Here is a 19,485-nt window from a genome sequence, read left to right as displayed (position 1 = left end):
TTAAAACTATCATAGGGTGGAACATGTTGCCACCAAGTACTGTAGGAGCATGCTCATTAGATGCCTTTAAACATTGCTTACAGTTAAATGTACAAAAGTTAGATTTGACAGGCTGTTCAGTGCATATAACCAGCTGCTGCCATGACGCCTGCCTACAAAGCTGGTGTGGTACACTTAAGGGCGGTCATATTGGTCATATAGATACAGCTACAGGAAACAAATAGTTACTAAGTAGGTAAAAAAGAATTACTCTTTATGTAGATACCAACTTTAAGCACTTGTAATAAGATGTTACCTAGATTGAATTTAAGTGTTTGCATATATCATCTATCATTAAGTGTCCTGAATACTACATGCATGTCAAACATTTCTAAAATTGCTGTCTCTCCACTTTAACAATAACAGTGATTATTTTTTCAGATAAAAATGTGCATGTGGCCACACCTGTATATAGGTCTTCAACATGCGTGGTTCAGTTGACAAATCAACAAGAAGACAAACCGACAATGTTATAATTAATTCTAATACAGCACCAACACTAAGGTATTCACAGATCAAAATTTCAACGTCCACTGTTGCCTTCTTCAGGATCAATAATATGGGTCGTTGGATCAACAGTGGATCAACAGTGGTCGTTGAAAATTTGATCCGTGAACACCTTAGTGTTGGAAGAAAGTTTAGCACTGTATTATGGTTACTACCAACACAAATGAGCTTCTATGATAATTACAATTAATGAGTTTTTAAGGATTAGCAGGTGAGTTTTACAGGGCTCTGCAGAGACATGAGGCATCAGAGTATACATGTTTGTATATGTGCTCACCCCGCAAAATTATTTAGGGATCGCCTCTAGATTGAGAGTAGAGCAGCATCTAATAATGGTTGTGACCTCACCTTTCTGCTAGTTCATATGCTCTTGTCTTCATGTTCAATGCCTCCACAGCCAGGGCAACTGTCGCTCGGACCTCCTATACAGGAAAGAAATGATGACATCTCTTATGTTATCATTCGCTGTACATAATTGCAAGAAGAATTCATAAAGTACATGTTACATTTTGTACAGAAAAATATTGAAGATATATAAAAGTACTGTAAATTGTGAAATATTTCCAGTGGCTCTATGTTCATGGACATACACATGTACATGTATGCTCTGTTTTCCATTGCATCAATGAAGTTGTTTCAACATGCAACTTTACTGTTAACTAATTTCAAAATAAGTGATTCATTACTGACAGTAACTGCTGAAAATTAAGAAGTTTAATAAAAGAAATGTCTAATTTTGTTTTAAGAAAGACAATTCTTGATACAAAAAATCATTTATGAAAAAGTTCACTTCAACTAACTTACACATGTCACAAGTATAAAATTCCAATCATTTACCACTAAGCGGTTTTCCAATTTCTGTATTAATTGAAGCAAATCAGTTCCTCATTTGCATGTTTGGTATCTGTTTATGTTCCACATGCCATGAATTACATGTGTGACATCTATTGAAGTCCATTTATGGAAAATGATAGAATTATAGAATTTCCGAATTGATTATGCTAATTAAGTCCTTATTTGCATAAAATGTATGTAGTCATATACATCTCTGCCTAAGCTATTCGCATGTCTAAGTTGATGGAAATACGTCTTTCCTTTCTTCAGTTATCCCCTTTGGAATATTTTTACAAAAACGCCCTTGCAGTTCCAAAATCAAAGGTTAGGTGGAAAGAACCTGCCCCACTTTTTCCTGACTTCAAAAGCTGTCTACTACCCATATGTCAAGACCACAGCCTGTCTGGGTAAAGAGATACATTGAAAAAACTGCTATCATGATAGAGTTTTCTCATCAATTACGCAAATACCTTCCTATTTTGCATCATTTGTATTACATTTTGTACATATTTGTCTAAGCTACCTACAAAGCAAAACACATGATAATCCATTATTATCTCCATGACAACTGGAGATATAGTTTTGGGTGTGTCTGTCTGTCTGTTTGTGTTTCCGCACTACTCTAGTCAGCATAACTCAAGAACCTCTGGATGGATTTCAATGATATTTGGTATATGAGCGGGTGTTGGGAAGCCAAAATTCAAGGTCGATTTTGGGCCCCCTGCTATGTGACCTTGGTACTGCAGCAGAGCTTCCGTTTTTGTATCTTTTGACCTGGACGTGCTGTGGTCTTGATTTTTGGGTGACAGATAGCTCGTAATGTAATAAAGAAGTGGTGTAGGTTTAGGCTCCCTAGCAGCTTGCTCTAGAACTGCAGTTGCATTATTGTGAAAATCTTATAAGGGCCATAACTGAAGAAAAGAACAACGGATTTCCATGATATTCAGTATGCAGGTAACTTAGACAGAGATGTACACAACAAAGTGCAAATTATGCTAATTGGGACTTAATTTGCATAACTAATGAGGAAAATCTATATTTGCAGTGTTTTCCATCATAAGACTCAAATACATGTAACGTATGTATTTATGGCAAGTGGAGCATCAACAGATACCAATTATGCACATATATTCATAATTTGCATAATTAATGCAAAAGTGCCATTATTCATTTAAGAGGATTCAGTCAATATTGCAACATGTGTAAGTTAGATAAAGGTGTTTATGACCAAGCATATATTATGTAAATGTGTAAGTCATGGAAAACAGAATAGTTCATGGAAAAAGGTTGATTATGCTTTTGACAAGACAAAATAATATATCAGCAAAGGCTTAAAGAGATATTTCATGGAGATATGAGGTCGTGGAACTCTTGTTCCCCTCTTGAGTTATCCTCTTTGGAAAAGTTTGACAAGAACACCACTGCAATTCCCGAACTGGCCGCTAGGGGCCCCAAACTTATGTGACTTCTTCCCGAGCACGAGAGCTATCTACTACAACCTAAATTGTGATCATAGCATGTCAAGAATGTGAGATATCAAAACCGGAAAATTTCCGCTGCAGTACCCAGGGAAGCCACTAGGGGTTCAAAATCTAATCATTTCCAGTTTTTGTCACACCCTACCATCATACCAAATATGAAACCAATACATTCAGCCATTCTCAATCTGATTATCTTGTCAGACCAACAGACACAAACACACACACAAATGCTACTTTGACATTTCATGGAGGTAGTTAAAATCAATTATTATGTCATCTCTCACAATTCTGCCATGTACCCTCCAAAACTGCCACATTAGGCCTTGTTATTGAGGCCTTGTGAAGGCTGTCTTGAACACCTGGATATCTGAAGTGTGCATACATGTACCTCTGGGATCACTGATGCTGTATCTAAACTTCTCCCTGCCTAACCCCATTATTAAACCAATAGAAATGTGGTGCTACATGTACCTTAGCAGATTTCTTGCAATTCACAGTAACTTAAATGGGGTGGTCTTAAATGTGGAGGGTATTTGGCGGAGTTATGAGAGTTGACGTTAAACTGCTGACAAAGTGTTGAGCGCCTGTCTGGCCTTACCCGTTTTGGGTCGTCCCACAGCCGTCTGTCCAGAATCTGGAACACATGTTCAATATCCTCCTCCCCTGTCAGGAAGGCAGGACCTGGGGAGAACAGGACAGCACAGATATGTCTTCATCTATTTACTTCTTATGGAACCAGCAGGCAAAATCTGGTTCTGAACAATACTTTACACATTTGATGCCAAAATCCTACAATGTGGCCTTTAAATCAATCATTGAAGTGTGCATGACACAGAGGTAACCAAAGTTAAGTGTATGGCCTAGGGTGTGTTGAATAAAAATGTGAAAACGTTGTCCATTTACCTAGATAGGTGATCAACTTTGCAGCTGCAGCTCGATACTGAAAAAAACAAGTTAGAGACCTTCATGTAAGAAGTACAATGCATATTACCTATTTTTTTCATTATCAAATTCAAAATACAAAAAAAAAATATTCTATATCAGATTCTGCACATTGATAATAAATGTCCTGGAGCACAGATGAAACTTAAATATCATCATGTATTACAAAATGTGGAGCACTTATTGCTTTCTGGTTTAATCATGTTACAAACTTCTAAAATCTTTAATTGTTTTCAATGATAAAGTTAGAAGGTAGCAAAACCTGAGGTCAATTAATCTGACGATACTGTCGATTTGGTGTTTGTGGAATGAAAGTCTTTCCCAAAAGACAGCCTTATGTAGATTTCCAATCAAACTTTTTCTTCCTTCCCAAAGCCGGGCAAAGGTATACAAGAAATGTAAATCCCCCCCCCCCTCACCTTCCAGACAGGAGACGCCTTGAGTTGCTCTAAGATGGCCTCCCTGACCTGGGGCTTGCTGTGGTTCATCTGTCGCACAACCACTTCAAGGGCCTGATACAACAAATCATGGCACCAACATGACCTCATGTCTGTCTATGAATGCAGTCTGATAGAATTATAGCACAAAGACTTCTGAAAGTTTTTCAATAATTGTTTAGTTAAATTAATATGTAAAATTTAAACAAGATAACTGACACATGGAGTCAGACTGAACTAGAGTTCCACAACCTAAATACCTTAAAGTTTGCCAAATGATTTTAACCTTTACGATTAATATTTTTTTATGAGTCTTTCTAATTGATTAAGCAAAAAAGGTCCTCATTTGCATAAATTATATAAATTGATGATCTTCTCCACCCAAATAACAGGAATTGCCCAATGTCTTACGAATGAAGGCTATTCTAGCATGAGATCCTTATTTGCGTAGTTTATATTCAACAAGTTCATCATCATATTATTTTCAAATGCCAGAAACATCAGCTATTGTCTTGCTTTATTGTTTGACAATACTACACTTTTTTATTTTCCAAACAACATCTTTCAGAGAGAGTAACACTAAAAACAACAGATTGATCAACGAGAGATGAAAGAATGGAATGAACTTTGAATGAAATGAAGATATTGCTTATAATCTCAACATTACAATAGCTTACAACTTCTAAGTGTCTCCCAGTAGTACCTTTGCTTTCTTGTGTGGATCCTTGGCAGTTAAAGCTGACAGCAGCCTCTCCTTGGCCCTGTCGTCTGAGACACACATGTACCCCAGGCACACCGCAGCATCAAACCCGGTAGCTTCACTTGGGTTCTTGGGAGAACACAAGGTATGCAGGGCCTTGTGTAGACTTCGGAAGGTTTTTGTACTCTGAAACAATAATTCAAGTAACACACTGTAAGATACCATGACCTATACTTACATGTATATCATGATAGTATCATCATCTTGTAACATTCATGATACAACTGTTACAGCAAATTGGGATGTTCCTGGATGGGCCATACAGAATTCAGCTGTCGGGTGGCTGAAAAGATGTTGATGTTGTAAATGTCTATATGTAGATGGTTAGGTCTGTCATAGTGAAATGACAAAAAAGCAGACGACAAATGTGATCGCACTTTATGCAAAAATTCAATTTCAATGTCACATGCACCAGTTCCCAACAGTCGTGTCAGGTGAACAGAAGATGGACCCACATACATGTATATGATGTTGCCATAGACGGGGCGGGGGGGGGGGGGGGGACCTGTGGGTGGTGGGGGCCGAATTTGCTGTACAGTACACCAAACAGGGCAGGATGCTGAGAAAATTTGACCTCAAGAAGACATGTTGGGAGAGGGGAGTTGACACCAGGAAGAACCACATTCTTGTTACACAAACAACTCCAAATGCAAGGGGAGGTTACATGGAGAAGTACAGGTGTTCAAGCCAGATGGGACACTTGTGAGAACTGTGGGTCAGCAGCAGGGGATGGAGTACCCATGGTACATCACTGTGGACGGGACAGGGAACATTCTCGTGTCAGACTGTGGCAATCACTGTGTCTTTGTGTACAACAGGGACGGACAGTTTCTGTTTCAGTTTGGAGGCAAGGGAAATGGTGAAGGTGAGTTTAAGGACCCCCATGGCATCTGTACAGACAGGGCAGGTAACATCATCGTGGCAGGCACTTGCAACAGTCGTGTGGAGATGCTTGACAAGACAGGCAGATTCCTCAAACACATCACTTCTGACATGGAGGACCCTTGTGCTGTTGCCATGGCAACACAGGGACAGCTGGTGGTGACAGCTTGTTATTCTAATGTCAGTACTGTAACCGTATTCCACAGCTACTGAACTTGAATGAGACAACAACTGAGCTATTCCTATCTGTAGACCAACAGTTTGCAAACATTTGTTATGTTATTTTAATGGACCACCCTGTTGCTTTATCGATATCTTTTATCAGAAATACTACCAGTTGAAATAATTTGCCAGTCTACATGTACCTAGCACTATTGCCAAACAATATTACAGACTGTGACTACTGTTTTAAGTTAACTAACATTTGAAAGCCCTCCAGTCTAGACTAAGCAGGATAATCAAAATCAAACATTTGTTTAGCATCATTTCTGTAATAGGGCTTTTTATATCTCTTGATCTAAGATCTAAGGGTGCAATTTTGGGACTGCTATACTGAAACAAATCTTCTAGATAAAAAAACAATACACAGTGAATCATATACCCAGCCTGAATTATATTGAATTGAACATTTTTAATGAGTCATAGATGCAGCAAATCTCATATATTTGACAAAGACCAAAGTTCAATGCAGTGCTTTCTTTCAGCAGGAATTTGATCTTCAAACCTATCCAGCGATCTTGTATATCAAACAAAATCTAGACAGGTTTGGAATTTTTTTAAAGAATCTAATGCTACATGATTGTGTAGTTGACCTCTATTCCTTGTGTATCTATATCGGTCCCCTTTAAAAATGGGACTTGAGGGAGATACGCTAAATGCAACATCATAAATACCGCCAGAATTGCAAACTTGAGAGTCCAGCCTCAGTTCAGAACACTGTCTAAAGTTTTGATAAACATCAATATATGAGGCTGATGTTTTTCTTTGTTATTGTTATTGGTTGGACCAACTACTCTCTCTCTACAGCCAGGGCCCAGGGGCTGAATTGCAAGGAGCGCACAATTGGTAGGGCTAGGTCGCAAGGGTCTGGAGTGGCTGTCATTCTGCGCTAACTCAGGTGACTGCAATACAACAATTGTCCTATGTGCAGCCATAGGACTGTAGGACTGTACAAACTTGCTAATAAAGATGAGTTCTTTATAATTTTGCACCAATGTTGTTTCCATGACCCTTAATCTGATACAGTACTTAAGTGTGAAAATAAGTAGTACAGCTCAGTATAGTTAAGCATAGATATTGGTCAAATGTCTGCATTCTACTATAGAGTACAGAATTATTACCTTTTTTTTGGTTTGGGCCTCCTAGTGGCTTTTTTTGGAAGTGCTGGTCAGCAGATTTTGCTTCAGACTTTGAAAGAGAATAACTCAAGAAGAGGTTGATGGATGGTCATGCTTTTTGATATGTACATAGCTTGAGTGATGATTTACATTAATTAGATACAAATGATGCAAATCAGAATTTAATTTGCATAATTAATGAGGAAAGTTTATACATCCGTAGCATTTTATGATAGGTCTCTAAAACCTGTGACATATTTAACTAAGAAAAAGAATTGAGTGCCTTATTTGCATAACAAGAAACACTCATACATCTGTAATACAAATGTACGTCAGTTATAAAGGTTAAAATCAATTGGCAAAGGTATGAGGTCGTGGACCTCTAATTGTGATTACTGTTGGAACTAGCCAAGTTGACACATGTACGTATTATATAACGTTACCTTGTCAATGAACTGGATGTTTTGGGCTGAAGCCATGGTGCGGAGCAGGTCTGTTCTGGTGTTGTCATCTCCCTCCTTTATGTGCTGGACAATCAGGTCTATGATTGGCTCATCCCATAATCCTAATATGGGAGGGGGAAGTAACTGAAATCACAATAGCTGCAAAAAGTTCTTGTTCGCAGTAAAACCCAGCTTGGCAGTTTCAACCGCAAACTCAAAAACACTGTGAACTCTACATTTCCTCCCTAACGTGAAAATGAATCCCAGCAAACATTTATCTTTTTACAGTCCTACATTCTTATGTTTATATAAGGATAGAATGATCCTTGTAACATTTTCCATTTTCTTTTTCCTCATACACATGCACATGTACTTAATATTCATTATACTGGAGACAAAAAACATTGCGATAATGTCACCTGCTTATTTTCTTATTTTACTGTAGACTACAGTCATGTTTTCAGCATCATTACTTGTACATGTATCCAGCAACATCTCCATAACTTACATGTATAATCAGTGTTCATCCACTAGATCTATGGTGGGTTATAGTTGAAGTTGTCTTTACATTAAGTAAAAGTTACTGGTTTCAACATAAAAAGGTCAAATTCAACTTCAAATCTCATTACTAAGCTGAGTTATCAAGGCCTTCTCAATTATGTTTTGAACACCTGGATATCTGAAGTGTGCCATTGGGGATTACTGAATGCTATATCTAGTAGTCTCTTTAAATTCACTATTCTTTTAATGTAGAGGTCTTAGGGTACCCAGCGGAATTCGGAGAGTTGATATATCATAAAGAATCGTTCCATGTCTCTAGGCAATAATCAAGGGTTAATGACCCGCCTATTCCTCGGTATACATGTCCTTTGCTATTAGGTACCGGATAAAATCACCGAGGGAGTGAAAACGAAAGAGGCGATTTTATGAGGTTGTTATTAGCATATGACTAGGCCTTATGACACCTTATATACCGAGGAATAGGCAGGTCATTAACATTATCATCATATAGCCTATCCAAACTGACCCATATATGAGATACAAAATCCTGTATACATGTTAATTCTTTTACACTACTGTACTGTACTGTACTGTACTGTACTGTACTGTACTGTACTGTACTGTACTCTATATATTTCTTCTTACCTAAAGTAAGCAGGGACTTGGCTGCTTCATACTTCACTTTGGAGTTTTCATCTTTTGCAACCTGATAGAAAGTGCAAGTTAAGTTCACTTTGGGAAAGACAAATTCAATGATAGATTACAAAGAGCTTTTAAAAGATCACACAAAATACATCACAACTACAGATAAAATATTGTGACAATTCATCAACCCCTTCTTGAGTTTTGAACAAAATCAGCCTTTGCATTTTAAAAAAGCCGATAGGGGGCCCTAACAATGCTATCTGCCCACAAAAAAACATGACCCTCCGATCATCATCAAGAAAAATTACATGCCCAGAACAAGCGATATCAAAACCAGATGTTCTGCTACAGTACTTAGAAAGCTGCTTGTAGGTCCACTTGACCTTCGTTTTCCCAACCCCAACCCACCTACCAAGGTATATCATAAGGATCCATTTACATCTTCTCGAGCTATGCTGGCAACACACATGTACGCGCGCGCAAACACACACACACACACACACACACACACACACACACATGCACGCACACACACACACACACAAACACACACACACACACACACACACACACACACACACACACACACATACACACACACAGACACACACATGCACGCACGCACACACACACACACACAAACACACATACACACACATAGTTGAAATGAAATGGCAATGAAAACATAACCTTATCGGCAAAGGTAAATAAAGGTACATGTACGTGTTGACCCACCATGTCTCTCAGTGCTGCTATCACGTTCTCCTGGTCCAACCCTAGTACTCCTAAACCCTGCAGAGAAACATAGAAAACCTTTGCATGTCATTGTACTTAAACATAACCACTCATTAAACTGTCATAACAAACTCAAAGTGTTTTAAACATTCAATGATATTTAGGAACACAGAAACTAAACGTAAAAAGTTTCAGAGGCCGATTTTGGTTAGTCATGTCTCCATTGTTACTTTATACAAGATGCAAATTATGCAAAAAACTAATTAATCTGATAACAAAATTCAGGGGTTTCCATAATAATTTCTAGACTTCAATATACATGTATGTACATGTAACACATGTAGTTTATAGCAGGTGGAACATGTAAACAGATATCTTAATCTGCAGACATTTCTCTTGAAGGCGGACCTTCCTCAGATCTACAGAAGCAGAGTTACGTTCCTCCGGCACCCGCCACAGGTTTTCTGGAGGAATGTACGCTTTTGAGAGAAATGTCAGGATCTGATTGGATGGGGTGTGTGAGTGAGTCCAAATTTCCTTGCCAACATACTTTTTTGTGTGACCCACCAACAGAATCAAGTTGCACAAAAGGGTAATCATTACAAATGAGGCATAATCTTCAATGGCCATAAACACTAAGCTTTTCAAAGATATAAGACACATTGCCAATCATAAAAGACAATGGACATATGGTTTATGATTTTGCCACTATTTCACAACTCACATAAGCATGCAGACCTCAGGTGCTTGATCATTGAGTGTTTGATCATAGGAAATGTGACCCTATTGGATAAGCCGATAGGGTAATAAACAAGCTTTCCAATAATATATACATGACAAATATAATACAACATATAGTAGTATCCAGTATTATATTATACTGCTGCAGGGTTCCCTGACACAGGGGTAGGCAGCAGTTGGCCAGTAAATGCAATTGATAAAGCAAGAAGATATGATACCAATATCATACCTTTTGCTCAAGTTAATACGTTTTACAAAAATAATTTTCTGTACCTTTGCTGCTTGTCTGCGGTCCTCAGACCTAGTGGACGTCATGGCATCATCGATCAGAGCCTGCACAAGCAACATGTACACTTCAACTTGTTAAAAACAGTCAATCTTCTTACATCATTATATCAGGATAGAACCATCCTTGTCACATTTTCTGTTTCTTTTTCCTCATATTCATGTACTAAGTCATTATTCAGAATAATCTAGAGACCAAAAACATTGCGATACCATCACCTACTTTATTTACTGTAGAAAAAATGTTGTTAATTTGGCAATGACCTCTCCACTACAAAATCATGACACTGAATTGTTTCAACTTTGAAAACATCCTTTCCCCTCCTGTCCCAAAAGTAAGTCACTAATTGATGTGTTAAAAGATTTTGTAATTGCTAAAACTATCGTAGGGTGGAATGTGTTGCCACCAAGTACAGTAAGGGCATCTTCATTCTATAGCTTGAAGTTGATGTACCAAAGCTAGGTGTGACAGGTCGTTCAGTGTAATATAACCAGCTGCTGCCACACTGTGTGTTTGTGTGAAGCTGGTGTGATATGCTGAAGGGACACTCAGTCTGGTTATACTGGCAATACAGATATGGGTGGCTGTTTGTTTTGCTACCAAATGTGGGAATATCGCTGTTTCTAACATCAGAATCTGGACATGGAGATGGGATTAGATACACTGTAACTGTTATCTTATCAGCATATATATCCTTAACATAGAATGCAAGACTGTTACACGCCAGATTACAAGAGGGTCTGCATGGGGTGTTCTAGCATTGATACTTACTTGCTTGCTTATACTTACTTCTAGCATTAATAGTTAAAGTAAATTGCTTACAATCATGACCCTGTTCATACTAAGCCTTGCAAGTTGGATTTAGGGCTGAAATCGCCTAAGCAGGATTAATGTTGCCTGGTATGAACACTCCACGTCACATTGAAACCCCCTTGATCCACATGTCAGCGAAACCTCAGGTTTTGATCTGGCTTGCGCGCGTCGTGACTTCAGTATGAACACGACTTAAGTCAGATCACTTTATATATTCAATATGCTAATTCATGTATTTCAGCGCCCAAATCAGCTAGTTCTCAGGAATTAGTTTCAGGCTATATGCCTGAGCATCACTCACTGATGGCCAGATTCGCAAGAATTGAGCAGCAAATATAATGTGTAGACGGGTAGGGAAACACGACTTTGAATCATTCTGGGCAAAATGCTGCAGTTTACCACGGGATGGCTGGGGAGTTGGCAAAACGAGGCTTTCAGAAACGGTGGAAACAGTGTCGCGCCAGGATTAAGAACTTACGTTAGCTACGTTACCATTATGTAACCATAACGCCAGGAGTGGAAGAAATAAGCAGACTTGCTCCTGCTACTACGAGGAGCTAGATCGCGACTTGTGGGTGACGATAGTAGAGAGGAGGGGAGGGGACATTGATACGATAAACTGCAAGTAATCCAACTTCACTGGATCGCACCATAGACACTTAGGTTTGGCTAATTAGACCCCTGTCGAGATGCGACTCAGGCGGTTTGGCCCAGAACTGGTTTGCAAAGCTAAGTAAGAACGGGTCATGACTTTTCTAGCAAAAGGTTTTGGGACGGAGTTCATTTAACTGTTCCATTGTATTAACACAGTTAACACTGATAATACCAGGCGCTATGACTTTTGGCAAATCTGGCGTTAACGAAAATTTCATAAAAAACGCTTTTTATAATAAATTTAGGATAATAGATAACATGCTATGCAGATGTATGGTATGAATTAGAGCGGGATGGCTAAGATTAAAACATCTTGCTACAACTCGACATACAGACCCTCTAACAATGAAGTTAACAACAATGTTTACTGAAGGCTTGACTGATACGAACAGACCATGTGACATACCTGTATCCTGTCTGCCTTCATGGAGTTGAGCGACGCAGCAGCAGACCTGCCACTGGACACAGGAAGGGCGTCTGTTCGACCTGTCAATCATAACATTTGTGAATTTCACATCTTCCACATGCACAGCATCCAGGAGTCTCAATAACTTACAGTAACTGACATCTTTTTTGTAACAGTTGCACTTTTAGCGACGGAATGTCACTGAGTTGTTCCTGTCTCTGCCAGGGTTCTCATATAGTCATGAATACTGCGATGGTTCTAACGTTGTCATGGATACAGATTTGTCATGGTTCTAATGTTGTCATGGATACTGATCTGCAATGGTTCAAATGCTGTCATGGATACTGATCTGCCATGGCTCTCATGTTGTCATGGATAATACTTTGAATGTCGTGGATAATGCTGAGCATCATGGTTTGAAATGTTGTCATGGATACTTGGCCAATGGCTCTACAGTACTGTAGTCATGGATACAGCTCTGTCATATTTCTGTTGTCATGGATACTGCAGCTCTAATGTTGTCATGGATAATCGGTCTGTGTTGGATCTACTGTAGTCATGGATACTGCTCTGTCGTAATTCTGATGTCGTCACGGATACTGCTCTTAGACATCAAACCTTTTCAATAACTTAACACCGTCTCGCGACAAACATTCAAACAGTCACATATTTTCATCAAAAGGCAAGTTGTGACTAAATTAACTCAGAGTCTACATCATTGCATAGCATGCACACAGCAATCCACACATGGGTACCTAATTTCAAGGCATCTGTGTAGCCTTTGGGGAGGAGGTCTGTGGGTGAGGAAACAACACCATGTGAACATTACAACTACAACACCATGTGAACACTACAACTACAACACCATGTGAACACTACAACTACAACACCATGTGAACACTACAACTACAACACCATATGGACAGGACATTACAACTTTAACACCATGTGAACATTACAACTACAACACCATGTGAACATTAAAACTACAACACCATGTGAACACTACAACTACAACACCATGTGAACATTAAAACTACAACACCATGTGAACATTACAACAGTTACTACAACACCATGTGAACACTACAACTGCAACACCATGTGAACATCACAACTGTTTAGTTACTACGACACCATGTGAACATTATAACTACAACACCATGTGAACATTACAACTACAAGTACAACACCATGTGAACATTACAACTACAAGTACAACACCATGTGAACATTACAACAACAAGTACAACACCATGTGAACATTACAAGTACAATACCATATGAACATTACAAGACCACAATGACAAACAAACGGCTCTTGTGCATGGTTGTAGCCAGACCCTAATTTTGACATAGCCTTATAGTTTGATAAGTATCAATTTGGCAATGAATTCCAGTCAGTGGTTCTTGGCTGCAGCAGGAAAATATGAACCAAGCGCTATGAATTAGGAACAAGAAAGAAAAGTGCAGGAAACAAAAAACCAAGGCTAAAAGGTCAACAAGTCTCTATGCCATTTCCTTTACCGGCAACCACTGATAGTTTGTGTAGTCTGTTCAAATGGTAGGCAAAACTGAAGACTGTCCTTTTACCGGTACATCACATCTAATTTGCAGGAAAAAAGTTGGTTCTGGCTACAACCCCTTGTTAAGTGACCAGACTTGGTACATTTATCTAAAATCAACTCTCATAATTCTGTAGACCTCCACATGAAAAGAAAAATCCTTGTGTTACCGAGGCCTTCTCAAGAATGTCTTGAATACATCTGAAGTGTGCATGTATGTACAATGTACCTCGGGGATTGCTGAATTACTGAATACTGTGTATCAATTAATTAGTAGATCTGACCTTAAATTCACTTTGATATGATTTTCTTATATTCAATTACGGTCAACTCGGTCCGGTCAACTCGGCCCGGTCAACTCGGCCCGGTCAACTCGGCCCGGTCAACTCGGCCCGGTCAACTCGGCCCGGTCAACTCGGCCCGGTCAACTCGGCCCGGTCAACTCGGCCCGGTCAACTCGGCCCAGTCAACATGGCCCAGTCAACTCCGCCCAGCACTCAGGTCATCTCGGCCAGGGTTGGGTTCAGAGTGTTGGGCTGAGTTGACCAGGGTGTTGGGCCCAGTTGATCTGATTAGCCATGGGTTAAAACGTCCGACATCCAACAATCTCATGCCATTCAAGGTAATCACACATGCAGAAAACCTGTTCATTTTCCAAAATGTACATTTTGTAACGGTGTTACACCAGCTTTACTTTAGTTTTCTTTTCTAAGTCTATATAGACAGGTCCCACCGTACTGCACCATAGTGAGTGAATTTATCTGTCAATATTTCCAATTTTATAACAAAAATTGTCCCAGTAACATAAATTGTATATTTGATTAGTGTCCCTGTCGTCAACATCAAAAAGGTTCTTTTCACACATTAAGGCTGTCTGTCCAAACCTAAGACTTAAGATTCAGACTTTCAGTTTGTACTCTGCACACTTACCCATGTTCATGACTGTCCTTGCCAGTGTCATGGGGTCCCTCAATGCTACCCTCTTTCTGCAGAAAAAAACAATGATTACTGTCATTACCTTAGTGCATTACACCACCTGACTAATGAAATAACTAGATATGCCTGACACTGGTAGCTAATAATTCCTTAAGAAAAGATCTTGTAAAGAGTCCTATATTTGACAGCAGAAATTCTTAGCAGGAAAATTGAAAGTTCATCTGAGTTGGTTGTTCAGCAACGGAAGTACTACAGACTAACTAAAGCTACATTTTGTTCCAACACAAAAAGTTGTTAACGCATTGAACTTTAATTTCCTCCCTCGGAATTCAGGTGACCAATCACCTAGGTGACCTTGCAGACACGTACGTCTTCAGCAACTGTTCAAAAGTGCCAAGAAGTTTATACCACGTGTTGTTAGGCAGAAACTCTAACTTGCTGTTTGAGCATCCATATTTCTAACATTTGAAAAGCAGAGGGGAATTCATCAGAATTGTAGCTATTCTATCAGAGGCAGAACAAGCAATATTTCATACTTGGCCTTCTGTGTGACGCCCATGATCTCACTCATGGACTGGGCCGATCCTCTGGGCCGCTTCCGGCGCGGTTTGTACAGCACGAGCTGCGTCTCTTTCTTCATGTTGCCCTGGTTCACGATACGCGGCTGTTCCTCCGCTGCCTGGGGCTCCGTTTCGTTCCAGATGTCGGCCTTGCGAGGAAACTCCACGCTGCGGTCCTGTGGGTACAAATTCATTTGTTTCAAATTTGTCCTTTACTTTCATCTAATGTTGATCTGTCTGCCTAAACCTTCATGAATAGTTCCATTGGTAAGTCACTGGATAAAGAGGTTCTTTGCACACGAACAAGTGTTTTATTCAAGCCGACATTTTGATGACCGTCTGTCACTTTCCTTAGGGCAACACTGACTGGACCAGGTTCAAGAGAATATGCAGAAATAACAGCATTCCTTGATAACACTTGTTTTCCAATATTTTCTTAAATTCAAGTCATATATTTGCTCATTTTGCAGCTGCTTTGTACTATTCAAAGTCTGCTCTAAAACCTTTTTTAGTAAAATTGATGAGCACACAGTTGTCGTCAATAAAATTGAATCAACCAGGCCTATGGTGAAAATCACTGTGTGCTGATGTCATCCATACAATCTATTTGCTGTGGCCTTATAGTTGTAATATCATAATTGCCTGTGACATTGATATTATGTAAGTTTTAATGTAACTATCGACTGATTTCATGTTATCATGTAAATGTAACATGCAAGTTGATTGTAATAAATCTGAATTTGTTCTGAATCTTATGCAATAAAAAAAAGGCACTTCAGAGTCCAGACTCACAGTTCTTGTGATGGGTTTTTTCTTGGGCGGAGGGACGGGTTTGGGGTAGTAGGTGATGCGTCCTGATTGGCTGGTGCCCAGACGTTGGGTGTCGACAGGTGGGAACGTCACCGTCTCTGCACTAGAGGGCGGGGCCAGACCTGTCACCCTGGAGATGGAGGGCTGGAAATGGAGAAAACATCAAATCATGAAGTTCTACATGTACATTTGTGTACCGCTATTACTGAACAATCACAATGTGAAATTGGAATCTACTTAATGTATAATGCCACCATGGTACATATTTCTGCCACCCTGAAAAGAGATATCCAACCCAACGTCCCCCAGTATAATGCATTCCTGCATATCTTAACTGTGCATACCTGGGGGGGCTGCACTAGAGATTTCTCAAACCCACTGTTTTTCAAAGTGGCGGAGGTATGGAACCCAGCGGATTAATGTTAATGGCGGTTTATGTACCAAAACTAATTTAAAAGTGTTCAATTCAAACATCTAATTTCTGTCTAAGTCATCTAAGAATTGATATTTCTGCAACTGTTAACCAACAAACAAACTGTTTACAAACAAACTGTTACATTCATAATACACGTAGGACTGAATCATACCATCTTCATCTTGCCAGGAGGGCTGCCTGGTGTAGTCAGTGTTGTGGCAGCCTGACTTCCCAGAGCTGCAGGCAGTGAAAAATGAAGCTGACGTTGTAATATGAATTTTATACACCATTGTATTAACCCCAAAGAGAAGCTATTGAAATAATAATATTTACTCTTGCATACACAAATACAATTCAAGGAGAGAGCTACCTGGTTTAGGGCATGTGATGTCTTTAATCTGCTTGGCTTATTGGTTGTACAGAGACATCGATGGCCAAAGACCAGGGTCTTAGTGTAACAGTACGTACATGTATAGTAGTAAGGTTTAACAATTTTGAGCCTTCTTGAACAGAAATGAATGCAGCAAGGGCGGGATGGTGGTAAGCGAAAGGCGATCCCAGCCATCTTGGCAGTGGATGTGGCATGAGTGGAGGTCAAGGGTCACTTCCATCAGAGTAATTCCCTACGATTGGTCCAACTGACGAATGCTAACCATAATTACTCTTACATAGTTTTACATAAATACCATACAAGGAGAGAGCTATGCGGTTTCTGGCATGTGATGTCTTTCATCTGTGAATCTGCTCAGTGGTAGAGGCTTACTGGTTGTACAGAGAGTTTGATGGCCGTCCCGATTGTAGTGAGGTGGCCCAAACCGCGTAACAGAAAAAGTATGGTGGAGAGGTTGCAGTGGTAGTGTATAAGTTGAATTAGAGAATGGCTAGATATTCGAATTCATAAGAAACAGTCCATGACTGCTGAAGAACGCGCCCGGTATGCTTAAACACCTCACCCGACCTCATCCGACCTCATCCGAGTCTAAAATGCAGTGTACAAGGGGCAGGGACATTATTTGACGTTCTGGATACGTTAAATATGCAATCATGGATGCAAAACAAGCAACAAACTCTAAGTATTTACCAGTTTTTGTAAGTTACTCCGCTCGTTTCCAAGATAGTAGGGTGATTCGCGCCATTTTGAGTATCATGGTCACGGAAAAAGTCAATAGTGCAGTCAAAATAGGTCAGATTAGGCATATAATTGTGTCTCCAGTATCGTGACAAGTTCACCAATCTCCTACAGTGCTTCAGAGGAATCAGACTTTTGTCAGAAACAATATTTTTCGAGTCAAAGTTGATCTATTTTCCGTGCGGTTTCACCATTGTTTTCAACCCAAATACGCACCATAGGGGGGTTTCGCGGCACCCGTTAGAGCGAAGTAACTTATAAAAACTGGTAAGTTTTCTGCTTGTTTGCATTCATAATTGCATATTTAACTTATCCAGAACGTCAAATAATGTCCCTGCCCCGTATACACTGCATTTTGTGGGCTGCCGTTCCAGGCTCCCTGGGTGGACTGTATGGTCCAAACAAAGACGGGTATGTCCCTCGTGAAATCCTACTGCTGCTTTTGACATACTTTGTTCAGTTGTCGAGCAATAAAGTTCACTAATATCATGAAATGATTTAAAAAGAGTAACTTGGGTATTGAAATTTGACAGGGAAAAACCTAAACTGGAGGTCATTTTGATATTTTCACATATTGTGTAACCTCCCCCATAACTCTCCCAGTGGTCTAATATTTGTGAGGGTTTATTTTGAATCAAATCTCCCCCCCCCCCCAACTCAGTAATGCAATTTCTTATCTAAACACAGCTCTTTAAAGTGTAAGCCCATCATAGATAGCTGGACCACTATCAGTCATTATCAGAAATAACAGACTGGTTTGTCCCCGTTTTGTCTCCAGTCATTTTTCTGTTTTGTACCATTCATCCCATGTGACAGTCATTCATGGGAAGATTTGCCACAGCTGTGTAGTTACAAAGCTGTTGTTACTACTAAATTGTTATTACCTAGCGATGAGACGGCCAGAGGTTCGTTCCAGTCCTTGGTTGACCAGCGCGGGTCCACCTGTACGGAGCTCTCCGCTGCCTGCTCAACCTTCTCGTACATTCCACGTAGGCTGCGCGACAACTTGTCAAGTGCTTTTCTCTGAAAGGTCATTGGTCGTCATCTAATCAATCATGGTATATTCTTAAACCTTTTGTTACAATGAAGGATTTTGACAATCATGCCAACAGATAACGAACAACTTACCGTAAATGTTGACATTTTTGCAGTGGTTTAATGTTCGCATTTTTCACAGTGACCTCTTCCAGGGAAACTTAAAACCACCATGGAAATGATTGTTCTGTCTTTTGCCCGCCTATCCCATAGTCAGCAGAGAAGTTAAATCACTAGATACATTCCATTTTCTCCCTACTGCAAATCTAATTCCCTATGACTTTAATCCCAAGTCTGCACAGAGAAAGTACCATGTTTTGGGTATAGTTTGATTGTAAAAATGTCTTGCATCTATTCTCAATGGAGTTTTATTTAATATGTTAATTTCATGTTAAAATTCTACTATTAGACAGGTTAAGCTTCTCACATGTGGATCAAGGATGTCACTTCCTTTCCTTCTTGGTCGCCATGGTAACTCTGGGCTGCCTGGTGTATCTAATGAAACAAACAGAAGAAATCAACCTTTAAGATCTCCTATCTCTGGTATCGGACAATGTTTGTTATTTTCATGCATCTCTACAAATGGACCACC

General features: G+C 39.6%; 1 protein-coding gene across 2 annotated transcripts in view; it reads right to left on the bottom strand.

The window, feature by feature from the left end:
- The window catches only part of LOC136440444 (uncharacterized), a 40,920-nt gene that overhangs the window by 13,067 nt on the left and 8,368 nt on the right, over positions 1–19,485 (bottom strand). Inside the window, exons 8-24 of one of the 2 annotated variants that reach the window (XM_066436491.1) lie at positions 19,321–19,388; positions 18,743–18,881; positions 16,902–16,966; positions 16,297–16,458; positions 15,481–15,680; positions 14,939–14,994; positions 13,199–13,237; positions 12,444–12,523; positions 10,558–10,617; positions 9,544–9,600; positions 8,809–8,869; positions 7,663–7,784; positions 4,944–5,126; positions 4,223–4,315; positions 3,765–3,801; positions 3,460–3,542; positions 895–968 (exon numbers count right to left, since the gene is read on the bottom strand). In XM_066436491.1, the coding sequence (XP_066292588.1) occupies positions 895–968; positions 3,460–3,542; positions 3,765–3,801; positions 4,223–4,315; positions 4,944–5,126; positions 7,663–7,784; positions 8,809–8,869; positions 9,544–9,600; positions 10,558–10,617; positions 12,444–12,523; positions 13,199–13,237; positions 14,939–14,994; positions 15,481–15,680; positions 16,297–16,458; positions 16,902–16,966; positions 18,743–18,881; positions 19,321–19,388 (1,579 nt within the window). The remainder of the gene's footprint in view (positions 1–894; positions 969–3,459; positions 3,543–3,764; positions 3,802–4,222; positions 4,316–4,943; positions 5,127–7,662; positions 7,785–8,808; positions 8,870–9,543; positions 9,601–10,557; positions 10,618–12,443; positions 12,524–13,198; positions 13,238–14,938; positions 14,995–15,480; positions 15,681–16,296; positions 16,459–16,901; positions 16,967–18,742; positions 18,882–19,320; positions 19,389–19,485) is intronic. The other variant, XM_066436492.1, reaches the window with a different exon arrangement.

This window comes from Branchiostoma lanceolatum, chromosome 8, assembly GCF_035083965.1.
Source record: "Branchiostoma lanceolatum isolate klBraLanc5 chromosome 8, klBraLanc5.hap2, whole genome shotgun sequence".
NCBI lineage: Eukaryota > Metazoa > Chordata > Leptocardii > Amphioxiformes > Branchiostomatidae > Branchiostoma > Branchiostoma lanceolatum.
The sequence above is the reverse complement of the archived record's forward strand: the minus strand, read 5'-3'. Positions and strand labels throughout refer to the sequence as shown.